The sequence below is a fragment of the Manacus candei genome, unplaced genomic scaffold (genome assembly GCF_025592945.1).
Source record: "Manacus candei isolate 608988 ecotype Guabito, Panama unplaced genomic scaffold, ASM2559294v1 h1tg000056l, whole genome shotgun sequence".
Taxonomy (NCBI): domain Eukaryota; kingdom Metazoa; phylum Chordata; class Aves; order Passeriformes; family Pipridae; genus Manacus; species Manacus candei.
In genome coordinates, this window is record NW_026138104.1 from 5,970,134 (window position 1) to 5,983,189 (window position 13,056).

General features: G+C 35.2%; 1 protein-coding gene across 5 annotated transcripts in view; it reads right to left on the bottom strand.

Annotated features, from left to right (window-relative positions):
- The window catches only part of NEBL (nebulette), a 253,449-nt gene that overhangs the window by 75,473 nt on the left and 164,920 nt on the right, over nucleotides 1-13,056 (bottom strand). For 2 of the 5 annotated variants that reach the window (XM_051802509.1, XM_051802508.1), the window contains 3 exons: nucleotides 11,811-11,915; nucleotides 9,699-9,809; nucleotides 3,364-3,474 (listed from right to left, as the gene is read on the bottom strand). The exons of the other annotated variants lie outside the window; for them this stretch is intronic. In XM_051802509.1, the coding sequence (XP_051658469.1) occupies nucleotides 3,364-3,474; nucleotides 9,699-9,809; nucleotides 11,811-11,915 (327 nt within the window). The remainder of the gene's footprint in view (nucleotides 1-3,363; nucleotides 3,475-9,698; nucleotides 9,810-11,810; nucleotides 11,916-13,056) is intronic. 5 annotated transcript variants of the gene reach the window in all.

The window sequence follows — 13,056 nt, forward strand, 5'->3', positions numbered from 1 at the left end:
ACCCGTAATTTTAACCAAGTAGAATGTTTAAATTGCTGTACAAATATTTAACAGTGTTTTCTTATTCATAAAGCCCAGTGATGCACCAGAGCATGGAACACACAAAACTGTGATCCACAACTTTGAGTACCTTCATCAAATGCTACATGCAGCTTCCATGTAGGCACAATTCTTTGCTTTAGAAACTTAGTTGTCATGTCATTTCACTGTCCAATTACATTTTTTCTGTCCACATGATCCTCAGCTACACACAAGGTAAAACAGTATTTTGTCACCTGATGGTTTTTTAAGGGCCACCCCCTAGTTTTGGTCCCAAGTTTGGAAACTTCCAGATGAGCTAAATGACATCAGTCAAGCACAGACATCAGTAGGCTGATGGTCCCTACTTCATTGTTCTGCAAATGACTTTGTGTGCCAAAGTCACATCATTAACATTCACTTCACAAAACACAAACAATTTATAGAGAAAAGTACTCTGGTTTGGAAAAACACGCTTTCGTCCAAGCATTCTGTAGTATTTTAATTCTTTTTCAAGTATATTTCCTATCATTAAAAAAGTCACTTTTGTTCAAGAGCAATTTTCTTCAGTCTAATATGAAAAACAGAAAAACTATTTTCTTATACATGATCACATTGTTCAGGAGATTTTACAGTATTTCCCTGGTACACAGCTTCTGCCTACTCTTATAGATAAGCATATTAATGATATTCAAAATCATGTGAAAACCTATAGCACAAGACAATTTCAAAATGTCAGCACAGTTGTTTTGTAAGGTGAATACAGTTTTAATTTTTAAAGGAAATTATGCATTTCACAGAGTTGATTATAAATGTCAGTCTTATTTTAAGGCTGAGTAAATAGTCTCAAACACATCCTAATCCTATTAGATACAAACCCTCATTGTAAAGGTTGAATTGAGTTGGAAGAGCATTGTAGGTAAACATGCATATGGGAGCACCATAGGTAAACTGTACTGACTGGTGGATAAAAGAGTTTTGTCCTGTTAGCCCTTCTATAGTTCCCCTTCTTTCTCCCTGTACTTCCAAAGCTGTGATTAAACACATAGGCTCAAATAGTTTGGAAAGAAAAATGCTCCACATTTGGGATGCTCACTATCCCATGACTCAAAGATGAAAACTCAACACAGTTCTTAATTAAACCTGTACTTACAAAACACGGAATCCACAGTTATTCACCATGAAGCCAGCAGCAGCTGTTTAACTTTCCTGAACAGTAACTGGATTTATGTAACTTTCTCCTTTATGTGTGATAAAGATATATGCCCATTGCACTGCAGCTATTCACAAGCAACCAGAAAGAATTTGTTCTTAAACAATTAAACTAACTGGTTAGTTTTATGTTGGATATGGATGGTTTGTTTGATGTTTTTGAAGTTTGCTCAGGCTGAAAATAATTTCCTTCATAATTTTTCATTATTTTTAACAGGCAGTTAAAAGTTCTTAATTACCAAAATATCCTTTCCTCCTACATTTGCCTTCATTTCCTTTTTTTTTTTTTTTGGTTGCTCTAGGAGTGAAAGAAGATGAAACAACTGAATTCCATTTATCCACACATCTGTACCCTGCTCTCCTTAATTCTGTTAGCAGGTGATGTACAGCTGTAGAAGGGGAATAGGGTTTGCACTAGCGTACTAATCCTCAGACCATGATGAATTCGATACAGAAACTCATCTCATATTCCTCCTGGTCCCACCACTTTCTCTGAGGCTGATTCTCATCTCTCTTTCCAACATTATTTTCTTCCCTAGTAGTTCACCATCATTTCTACTGCTAGGTAAGAAAAACCCTCTGGTTTATGGGGAGAGACACGCATGTTTCCAGCTCCTTCGCTCTGTCAGCGTGACATCCTGATGCTTCCAACGGCAGAGATGGACAGAGTTTGACAGCAAGAGGGAATTTTGTAATCAAGGCAGGTCGCAAATTACTGCTGGGAGTTCCAATGTAGGTATTTCCCAGCAGAAGAAAAAGTTATTCCTCAAACATAATGCTTCCCTGAAGTTTTCCAGTAGCCTTTTAATCAGCAGCCAGCTGACAAGATTCTGCACACACAGATATCTAATACTGACATTTAGTTTTCAGCCTACATAACCTAGGAGTGTTTGTTACACTGTCAGTAGGCAAGATAGGGTAAATTTAAGATAATTCAAAATGAACACCCAAGCTTCATTTTCTATACTATTAGAAGCAAAAAAATATCCCATGTATCTAGGAAAAAACAGTTGCAAAATGACGTCTACTTGACTTACCTAACGGGAATGGAAATGGATCATAACTTTAAAGGTAATTACACATCAGCTGTTCTTAATAGCTTTGTGTACCCTTTAAAACGACCTCACTATTTTAACCAATCTTCTCCTAAAATTTACTTTTCTTATAAGTAAGCTCTTACAAAACCTAAAACTAACATACGTTTTTCTTCAAAGTTGTGTTTGTATCATTTAAGACACTAATCTGAGTAAAATTTCTGCCCTAAGCAATGGTGCATTGAGCTACTATAAGCTATCTTAACCATGAAATCAAACCTGACTTGATTCTAATATAAAATGTAAATACTATTATTAGGCTTTTATACTGTGAAAACCTACAAAACTTAAAGAAGATAACAAGTAGCTGAAAAACAAAAAAAACAACCAACTTTCAAAATATTGCTAAGCACTCCTAATTATCTGTAAATTATTTGTAAATTATCTAAATAATACTACAAGAACAAATACTTTGGTCAAATGGTATAAACCAGTGCCAGGTATCAAACTGGACTCTATGGCTCAGATTTTGCAAAATAAATCATAAATTATTCTATTAAATTCTTTGAAACTTACTTGATATGTATTTATGAGATAGGAACAAAGTTATTCATGCATATAAAAGTGTGCAAGAGCAGAGTAGAAATAACCCCATTCTCTCCTCTGTACAGCACCCCTGAAGAACTATCCAAGTATTGACAGCATAAGACACTGAAATAACACTGCCGTTCATGTAAATGAAGAGCTTTATATACTTTCAAAGTGCAAGTAGCTACAAGTGAATTCAGAAAACCTGTTTGCAATTTTATTTCAAAGTGATAGCACTTAATAGCAGTTAAAATAAACTGATAACTGATAAAATAACTGATAAAGAGTAACAACCACTTTTCACTCCAATTCAGGATAAAAGTCACATACTGTTAACTCAGCGTATTTTATACACACATCATGTCTCAAATAACTTCAGAGCAAGTAGTGTATAAAAAAATACCAACTAATAAAATATGAAAATATTCCATGCCCAGTTCATTTCAGTTAGCTGTAGAAGATGTATCTACCAAAAAACAAGCACACTCATTTCAGATGGGGGAGTACTTACATCACTCTGGTGTTTACTGACTTCCATGGCATGCTTAACATCTGGAGGCTCCTTCATTCGTGCGTAATCTGAAGTTCCTTTCTCAGCATCATGTTTTTGTTTATAGAGTACCTGAAAGAAGCAATATTATACTTTTGCGACCTGAGCAGAGCAGGTATAATAACATGAGCTGGGTTAAACCCAGTGTCATAAGGTGCCTGTATTGAGGAAGATACATAATAAATAATAAATTAAACTCCTTAATGGAACCAGCTCCTTAATGAAATGAGAGCAGCTTCTACCCAAAACAGAGACATATAAGGTAGAGTCAGCAGAGAGATTTCTCTGCAACTGTTATTGCAACAGAGGCATGAGTAGACAGGGGGAAGAAAAAGCAATATACAGAAACAGAAAATTAAGCTTAACAAGGTGAGAAGACAGATCAGGGAAAAGGATAAGCAAAAGCTTTTTATTTGCTCAAAACACATCATTTTCAGGGGGGAAAAAAGGTTATGCATTTTTCATAAACAGTTTTACATTAAATACTCATAGCCCAAACTTCTCTTTCTCCTGCTGCTAGGAAACTGCTAGCACAATATGCATTTTGACTAGCCCCCAAGTTCACAAAGAAAAATAATATTTACATTCAATTCACATCATGGTAAAGGAAAATGTAATCGAATTGTGAGTTTATAAACACATTTATTTTTATAATAGAAATGGAGCTCAACATTGGGCATTTATCCAGCTTTCACTGTACTGCGTTATACTTACGTATACACATATTCATATACCAGAACTGCCCAAAAAGCTGATCTTGCACTTATCCTTGTCAGAAGCTTTTAGGCTTATATTAAGAAAATTCACCAGGTTTTGATGCCTAAAAAGTAGAAAATTCATTTTCTAACAGCTCTCATGAACAAGCACTAAAATAATCCCCAAGGAAACAGCAAATACTAAATAAGATTGATAGATGATCAGAAGAAATATTGAAACTAAAACCCTTGAGAGCAATAGAAGAATACTGTGAAAGTTTTGAGAGAACTCTCAACTACAGTGATTCAGACTCTTAGGACTGTGAGAAAAGGTTGTATCTGTTTCTGTTTAAAGCAGCACAATTTCGTCTGAGTCACAGAGTAGGGTGCCCAAGGCAATATGTTAGTATCTGCTCTGACTATCTTGGATTACAAAATAATATATAGGCTGAGAGATTAAGACAAAAAGGAGGGGGAGGGGGTATTTTTCCACTGCTACTAGTGAATGAAATTATCAAATCAGGAAACTTAAAATGTGCCACCTCCTTATACAATGAAACATGATCAGGCCTCTGGAGAAACAAACACAACTTAAATTGAAACAAAAAGAATCCATAACTTGCCTACATCTGGCAAATGGAAAAGCACATAATCTTCAACAAGACCGAAGCATCGCTAACAAATGATTCCCTGTAAAAGTGTAATTACTATACAAACATATGCCATAAAAACTCTTCTGCAACTTCTCTTTGCTTACACTGTCACTTTTAAGATGTTCCCCCCCCACTTAACATGATTCTGAAAAGCAGCCCCATACAGTTACTTCCAAAATCTACTAATTTACAAATATTTTATTACATTACCACTTTGCTGGTTCAATATCTCTATTTTTCTCTTGGCAAGTGGGCTACATAACCACGACATCAAAACAAAACAGCACATCAACTCCCACCATGAGAAAATTAACAGAAATTACAATTCAGTATCCAGTATCTTGGAAAAGATGACCATTTCTTTATTAAGGCAGTAAGATTTCACTTGCTATTTGGCATCTGTGTTCTTTCTATTATTTCAGATTATTCCAATTAACTCACTGAAGTAATCTAGAAGCAGTCACAGGCTAGGAGGAATTCAAAGGCTGTCTAGTTTAGTTTTGGACATTTTAGTGCAAAACTATTCCTAGATTTGTAAATCAGTTTCAAGGAAGCATGAAAGAATAATTATTATTATTTCATCAATAGTCTTAGAACCATTATTTTACAGGTTAGCGTGCGTACATTTATTTCTCAACTCATGTTAATTTTCAAGTTTTAGCTAAACTGAATTTCCTTTATCAAATCTGCATAAGAAACTACTCCAGAGAGAGATCAAGCATTACAGGTCACTGACATAACCTCTACCCTTTAGTGGCACCATTTATTAACTTGAGAAATGCAAGGCAATTATTTAAGTAGGTATGACTTCAGATTGAACTAATTTGTAAGTACTCATTTTTTATTTTTCTTATCTCTCTTGTACACCAGTGTGTCAATAGGAAGCTGCATTAAGGAAGGCTTTGTGCTCTTTTAACCTAGCTCTGACCCTCTGTTTTGTCATACTTTAAACACTATTACATTTTTTTAATATATTTCCCTTTATAGTCAGTAAGCTGAGCTCTGAACTTAAAATCCACAAAGGAGGATTTTGTAGGAGGAAATGTTCAAAAACACAGAAAATGTCAATTTAATCTCTACACAGAGAATTAGATTATCTAGTGTATTCATGTAAAACAAAAGTATAGACGTCTAGGAGACTAATACCTGCCACCATAAAACAGAGGAAATTTTGAACATGACATTTCATACCATAAAAAAATTAAATAATTACATAAAACAGTCTGATAATGTGTAATATGATTGTAAGTGACGCAGTAAATCACAAAATTTTTATTGTAGTTAAAAAAACCCTCTGAAACTTTCTCTGGAAGTTGTAAATATTGCTTAAGATTCACTTGGCTCATCATCTTTAAAACCAAACAGAAAATACCGTTAAGCATTGACATATAGTTACTCTTTGAGGTATTGCCCTGTGCAAAGGAGAAAATTAAACTGCCTTCAGTTTGCTTTAGATTATTCCTTTCAGATAAGAGGAAAAACAGTGCAATCACTTCTTATGGCAGAAATAAAGTGATGAAAAAAGTGATGAAACACTTACTTTTTTCCAACATTGTTTTCCCTTCAAGCAATTTTAAATACCTTTATCATTGTTTGTGACACCTTATTAAAAAAAAATCGTTCTACGTAAGGCAGTATTCAGTATACTGAATCTTGTCTGATCTTCAGACAAGGAAAAGACTTCGCACAGAGCTAGCAATGATCAGAAGTTTTCCTTAAGAAATATTTTCCACAGGAAAACTGCAATTTTTCAAAAATATGTCCACTTCCTCTCAGGAAAATCAACATTGAAGGCTCCCTGCCTAGACTGCTGCCATCAATTTTATTTTCTCACTGCAGAGAACAGGGAAATTGGTGAAAGCTTTTGTAGACTAGCAAGGAAGGTGAAGTTACTCAGTGAGGACAGGGACTTCTCTCTCTAGCTTACCCTGGGGACAATGGTGACAAAAGTGAGAGAGGGAGCAAAATCTGGTTGCTCACCCTCAAGAAAGCTACTTAGAAGTCAACAGTCAAATTTCCTGTGTAGAGGAAAAAAATGAAACTGAGAAAAGCCACCCAAGTATGTGGGGCTATGAAACTTCTTTTTCATTCTCCTGAAACATTTTTTCCCATAAAGACTGTCATGATTTTTTGGTTACAATTTTAGATAGATGTCCTTCTCTATGGGTATTTATTTACATCTTTGTGCCAGTTCTACATAAAACACAAAAGAACAAATGTGAGTTTCATGAAAAAGCCAACAGAGATGGTCTTGTTTTAGGCCTTCCTAAGTATCTTGAAGGGGAATTGAGCATGTATCAATACAGTCAATATGGGGGAAAAGCTCCACTGGAAGAGAACCACATTTGTCAGGGCGCTGTACTCTCCATTGTGGCAAGATCCATATGCCAGTGCTGACCTTGCATGGCTGGTCAGGAATGAGGTCCTGGCTCTGCTGAAGTTACTGACAATTGCCATATGAATTAAAGCATGCAAACATGGTCAATGGTGCTGTGGCAGTCTGTTTGCTCTGGAGACGACAGTGTAGGTGAAATCCCATTTTCTTGCGAAAAATGGGAAATTTCCCCTAGTTGCCCCCAACTTCCTAAATGATGAGTGTGATTTGAAACAGTGTATCAAATTACTAAATTGGGCTAGATCTAGGTAGGCTGAAGACAGAGCTGCTGGGCAGCAGCAGTACAGCAACACCATTTCAGGAGTAAACATCAAATCATGGGAGAGATCCTTTGCCGAGAGCACACCTGTGTAAGGAGATCCCCCAGAACAGGTATGCCAGCCTGTGCTAGCAGGTAGCAGCAGGGAGAGTCAGTGGCTCTCCTTTTTTCCGCACCATGATCCCCTAGTCCAGATGCAAGTGCTTGGCAGATGCATCTGCCAAGAACATGGCACCACAGAGCGAGAAAACTCCTGCTTGATCTGGCTACAAAAGCATTCAAGCCCAGCATTTCATCCAAGAAGCATGAAAAAGGAGTCAAAGGTGTAAATTTGTTCCAACGTGGATGGGAAGGAGGATATGTACTCGTATTTTCCACCTCTCAGGAAATCAGCACCTACATAAAATCAGCTTACTATAACTGAGAAACAGACTGCAGTTCTGTGCTTGCAGCAGCCTTTTTGCAGGAGGGCTGGCATAATGGCCAGCTGGTGCTGCTCTCTCTCCTTCCTATGACATATCTGTAGTCTCCTCCTGAAGTGATGACCTGTAAATTCACAAACCCAGCTAGACAGATGCAGCAAAAACCCTCTCTGCCACATCCTGACCCAGATGGAATGTGAAATCCTTGTATTAGCTACTTAGGTACCACAGTGATAGGCACAATATGGATTAGATTTGAATACTGTGGAGAACATTTTCACTAGAAAATCCCCTGAGATCTCTCTCAAAGTAGCATTAAATTCAGGTCCACTGCAACTGTAACCACAAGTTGGAAAAATGTGTCAGCATATCTTTAAGTTTTATGGTAGATTATGATTTATAATGCAACTATTCCTAAGGGAATGGTATGAATTTTACAGGGAAAATTTCTGCTTAAATATCTCATCCTATATGCATATTTGTTTCTCTATGACTGTTGTATGATTGAAGAAAACCTTCAAAAACTATCAAATAAAAGTCAGTCTTTTCCTTAAAAGGGTTTTTTTGATGAATCAATGGTATCACTTTTAGTCTCAGTTATTTGTCTCTTCTGCCACATCACCAATGTTAATTAATCCCATTTGTGTAAACTAATGTAGAATATAATAATTTGGAATGAATCCGGGAATGAATCTGTGGCAAAATAGTTAACTAATGTTTTATAAATCGAGCTAACAGTTATACAAGTTTAATTCCCAATTTATTTCTACTGTAATTCCTCTAATCACTCACTTTTCAGTGAAATGTCACATTAATAACATTTCAGCTACTGTGCTGCTTTAACCTGAGTGTATATATGTTCCACTTCAAACTAAGAAAACTAAAATATATGTTATTATATTTGCTTAATATAGCCTTGATTAAAACACTGTTTTATATCAAAACATTTCTCTACAATGTGTCCTGAGATTTCAGTCCTTTCTTTTGGTATTTTCCTTTGTCTGAAAAAATATCACTGCATTAGAGGAATGCTTATTGAAATACAGTCAATATTATGGATTTAGGAGCATGTTCACACGCTGGCTGTATTAAACTATATCTTTAAGAGAGGAGAAAGTAAAAACAAGAAAAATGTGGAAATGTTTGGTGGACAGAAAGCAATGACCATCTATCAGCTGTAATTCTCATGAGTAACAATGAAAATCTCTAGCTCCATTCATATTACACATACTTAACATTCGCAATTCCATTGAGATCAATGGAAGTGAAGGGTCACCTGCTTACATTTAGGGTATTATATTTTTAAGCCCCCGAAGGCAACTGAAGTGGAATTTACTATTTTGTTGGTTGTTTACATGCTTTACACTATCTTTAATATACTTCATATTTTTAATTCTATAAAATTCGTTGTATTAGTATGTAGACCATCACAAATATATTTACTGCTATCAGTAAGTGCCTATAGAAGTCATCGAAGATTTTATTCTTTTGCCTTCAGCATCAAACATTTTATATAGCTAATACAACACTCAACAGGAAATAGTTGTTATATGATTCATCTATTCTATAAGCACAGTGCAATGTCACTGAATTCAGTTAATTCCTTATTGCATTCATGGATTTCTAATGGATTTATGAATGCACTAGCAGCTTTTAAATGTATATTTAATAAACATAACAATGTCAAAAGACTGTCAACATTTTAAAACTGAGTAGTTCTTGAAGTTAAGAAGTTATGCTGACAAACTGTGGTTGATAAACTCAAATAAATCAAGCCAGCAATCAAGTGTCTGTGCAAATATTTTGTTCAAATTGGCCATATTCTGACACACAGTTAATCTAAAAATCATTTTGCAATTCTAAAAATTGTACCTTGCTCTGAAGCTGCATTAATTCTTTTGCAAATACACTGTCAATTGTGGCTGGCATCTGCTGATAAAGAGAGTTGGAAAGGTCTTTTTTAGCAGCTCCTTTGTACTTCACCTAGAGGGCAGAAAAAGGTGACATATAATGCAAAAATTAAGACACAGTAAACATATTACCTATTTTTTCTAGTAAGTAAAATGACACAGACCATTAGAACTGGAAAAATTTAAAGCTGTCATTAACTTCCAAGCAAAAACATATTTAAATAATACTTTAGGTGGATGTGTCTAATTCACAAAACAATGCAAAATATCTACTAATTAAATTCAATCATTTGGAGGGGAGTATAAAATACGGTAGCAAGGCAGATTTTTTTTATATTTTTTCAAATAATTTTCAAAATCAAAACTTATCTTTTTTCTTTCTCTTTTCACAAGTTTTGCACAACGGGAGCAATGAGAGGTCAACAACAAATATTTTACCAATTAATAAGTATCAGCAATTAAATGTAGCTGGAAAGGACGGGAACATTGAAATTAGCATGTCCACCATAATTTCTACTTAATCTTTTCATATTACAGTCTCATTTTTTAATTACTTTTTACTTATCCTGTATTTCCTCCAGTGTTCAGTACTAGCAATTCCTCACAAAAGGGCTTCACAAGAGAGACCAGAATAATAGTTCAAAATCTGTGAGGCTTCTGCTTCATATATAAGTTTTTCAAATTCATAAAAACAATGTCAAGTACAGCTGTGAAAGTGATCATAAATACCAAAAATATTTTAAATTATACTGTCTAATGTCATTAATTTACTGTGCAATATTCAGTTCTTCATTAGAGGTTAATTCCCCATATGTATATATCGATATAAATAATTTGGTCTAATAAATTTTCCAAGCCAGAGGGCTCTTTTTCACTGTTGTGGACATGTTGTTAAGAATTTCAGTGTCCAAGTTTTGCAAAAACAGGTTATGGGACACTAGAGGTCAGTAATTTACAAGATAAACCATCCATCACATCATTAGCTTCAGGTAATGCGGCAATAAGCAGATAGAGTGCTCAACAGTGTGGTAACATAAAACATACGGGGTTTAAAAATTTTAAAATACCTTTATATCTCTAAATCTTTGATTTATAATTAGCAGCTTTTCTTTGGAATCAGATGGATTAGATAAATATTCGCTATTTGTAGACTGCAATAGTCTGCCTCTTATCAAGTGTGATTACATCAGATTTACTCCCCTTGGAGTAATGCCACTCTTTCTTAGAAATCAGAAAGATAAATACAACAAAAATATTCACTAGATGCACTTCTATTGGATGTAGCCACACAGAGTCACAGTGACAGAAAAATCACCCAGAACCAGTGATTTCCAAACAAAGCAACTCTCTGCCATGTAAAACTCCTGCTGCTCTTCTTACCTATGGAAAAGAATCAGAGATGCAATTCTACAGCACCTTGTACCTAGGACATGAAGAGCTGGCAGTAAATGCTGCTCTGGCATTTTGGAAGCTGTTAGTCTTTCTTTGCCACTACAGTTGTGCGTGTCTGTGTGTGTGTATGCCTGTGTGTGTGCATGTCTGTGTACACCAAGACCTAAAAACTCTGACACAGGGAGGCCTGCAAGTGCTCAGGCAACCCACAGATGGCATTGACCCGATGTCTGCCCCAGGTCCCTCACTGAAGAAGGACAGGGATGATAACATGGAAACAGTTCCCTTCTCTCCTGTTTTATATCAGGCTGTGAATTCTCCACAGCAGGGAAACTTTGCACAGGTGAAGTTTGCAAACTTCATCATTGCAGAACAAGCAACAAAAAAATTCTTTTCCTATTCCTCGGTTTACCCACCCATAAAATGGGATAGCTAGGACTGGCTCAGAACCATTAACAAAGTATCTTCAAATCCCAAAATAAAAGTATCACATAATTCCAAAGTATTATTACTCACATATACGGTATATATTAATTACAGCCTTTTAAGTCACTTTAGTTATAAACAGAACTGTTATTTGAAAGAAGCTGTCCTTCCCCTGCTAAAAGTCACAGTATCCAACTGAGAGACTTTTTAAGAAGGATAAGAAGCCAAGAAAATTCTTCAGCCTTTTAGATCTTACCTCAGAAATAAAAGCACCGACACTTTTCACATGTTTTAGCTGCGGGGTGTCAGGTACAAATATGCACTTGCCTTTAGATTTTTTAAACTCTTCTTTATAGTGTATCTACAAAGAGAAGAAAAAGAGTTTAATTGTTCTTAAACACAACACACACACACAGAAAAATAAACAACAGCTATTTTTTACTTAAATATTTTTTATTATTATTATTTTATTTTATTCATGGATACTATTCTGGATGGCTTGCAAGTACCTCTAGCTGGATCAAATTAAACCATAAAGGGAAACACCCAGTTCTCACACACAGTACCAGGACTATGTAAAAGTCACAGAACTCTTTAATAATAAAGATGAAAAAGATAGGATTTTTTTCTATATATCTACAGCACATTTTCACCACCATTGCAGATGTTTTAGTATGTCTAAAGAAAGAAGAATCAAATAATTGATCTCCTTGATCCTTGATCTCAAAGATAAAATTGTTAAACTAACTTCTAACACAGACATAGCAAGCACAGAATCTGTATAACATCATCAAATGCCCCTTTCTGAATCCAAGAGTTCAATGAATAAATTCAGAAGGCCACTGCCAAACCGTTGCCTACAAAGCACCCAACAGAAATGACATGCAAGGATTAAAAGAATTTAAGACGAAATAAATTTTAAATTGAGCCATTTTTAAATTGTGTATGCACAAAGGAAACAATTTTTGAAACAAAACACCATGATATATTTTGCAAAAAAAATAGAAACACAATTTTTTTTTTAACAACTGACCTTTTTCTTACCATGGGCAAACAGTGTGGGCAGGTACCACACGACTTGATGAAGTCAGAGTTACTTATTTGTATGAGTGAGACTATAAGAAGGATAAAATCTATGGACATGATTAACAGGTAGGTACCTTTATTATATAAGAACTTCATGAAGAAAGATGATGAATTATGATGAGATGGACTAAATAAGTTTTAAAGACAGACACTTTACGTGGATAGCCTTAAATGTTTTTAGTGATATTTCTTTCTTTGTACATACAATAGTTTAGATCAATCCAAATTTAATTATTTAGTACTAAGCTCTTTCATGGTTATTATCTACTATCATTTCTCTAACCCCATTTTCACATTCTGCATAACAGTAGCTTGCATTTATGCACTCTAGACTTGCTGACAAGCACTGACAGAAGCAATATGATCTGCATCCGAGCATTACAGAAATATGGAGTCTTAATTTCCTCTCTCTCTGA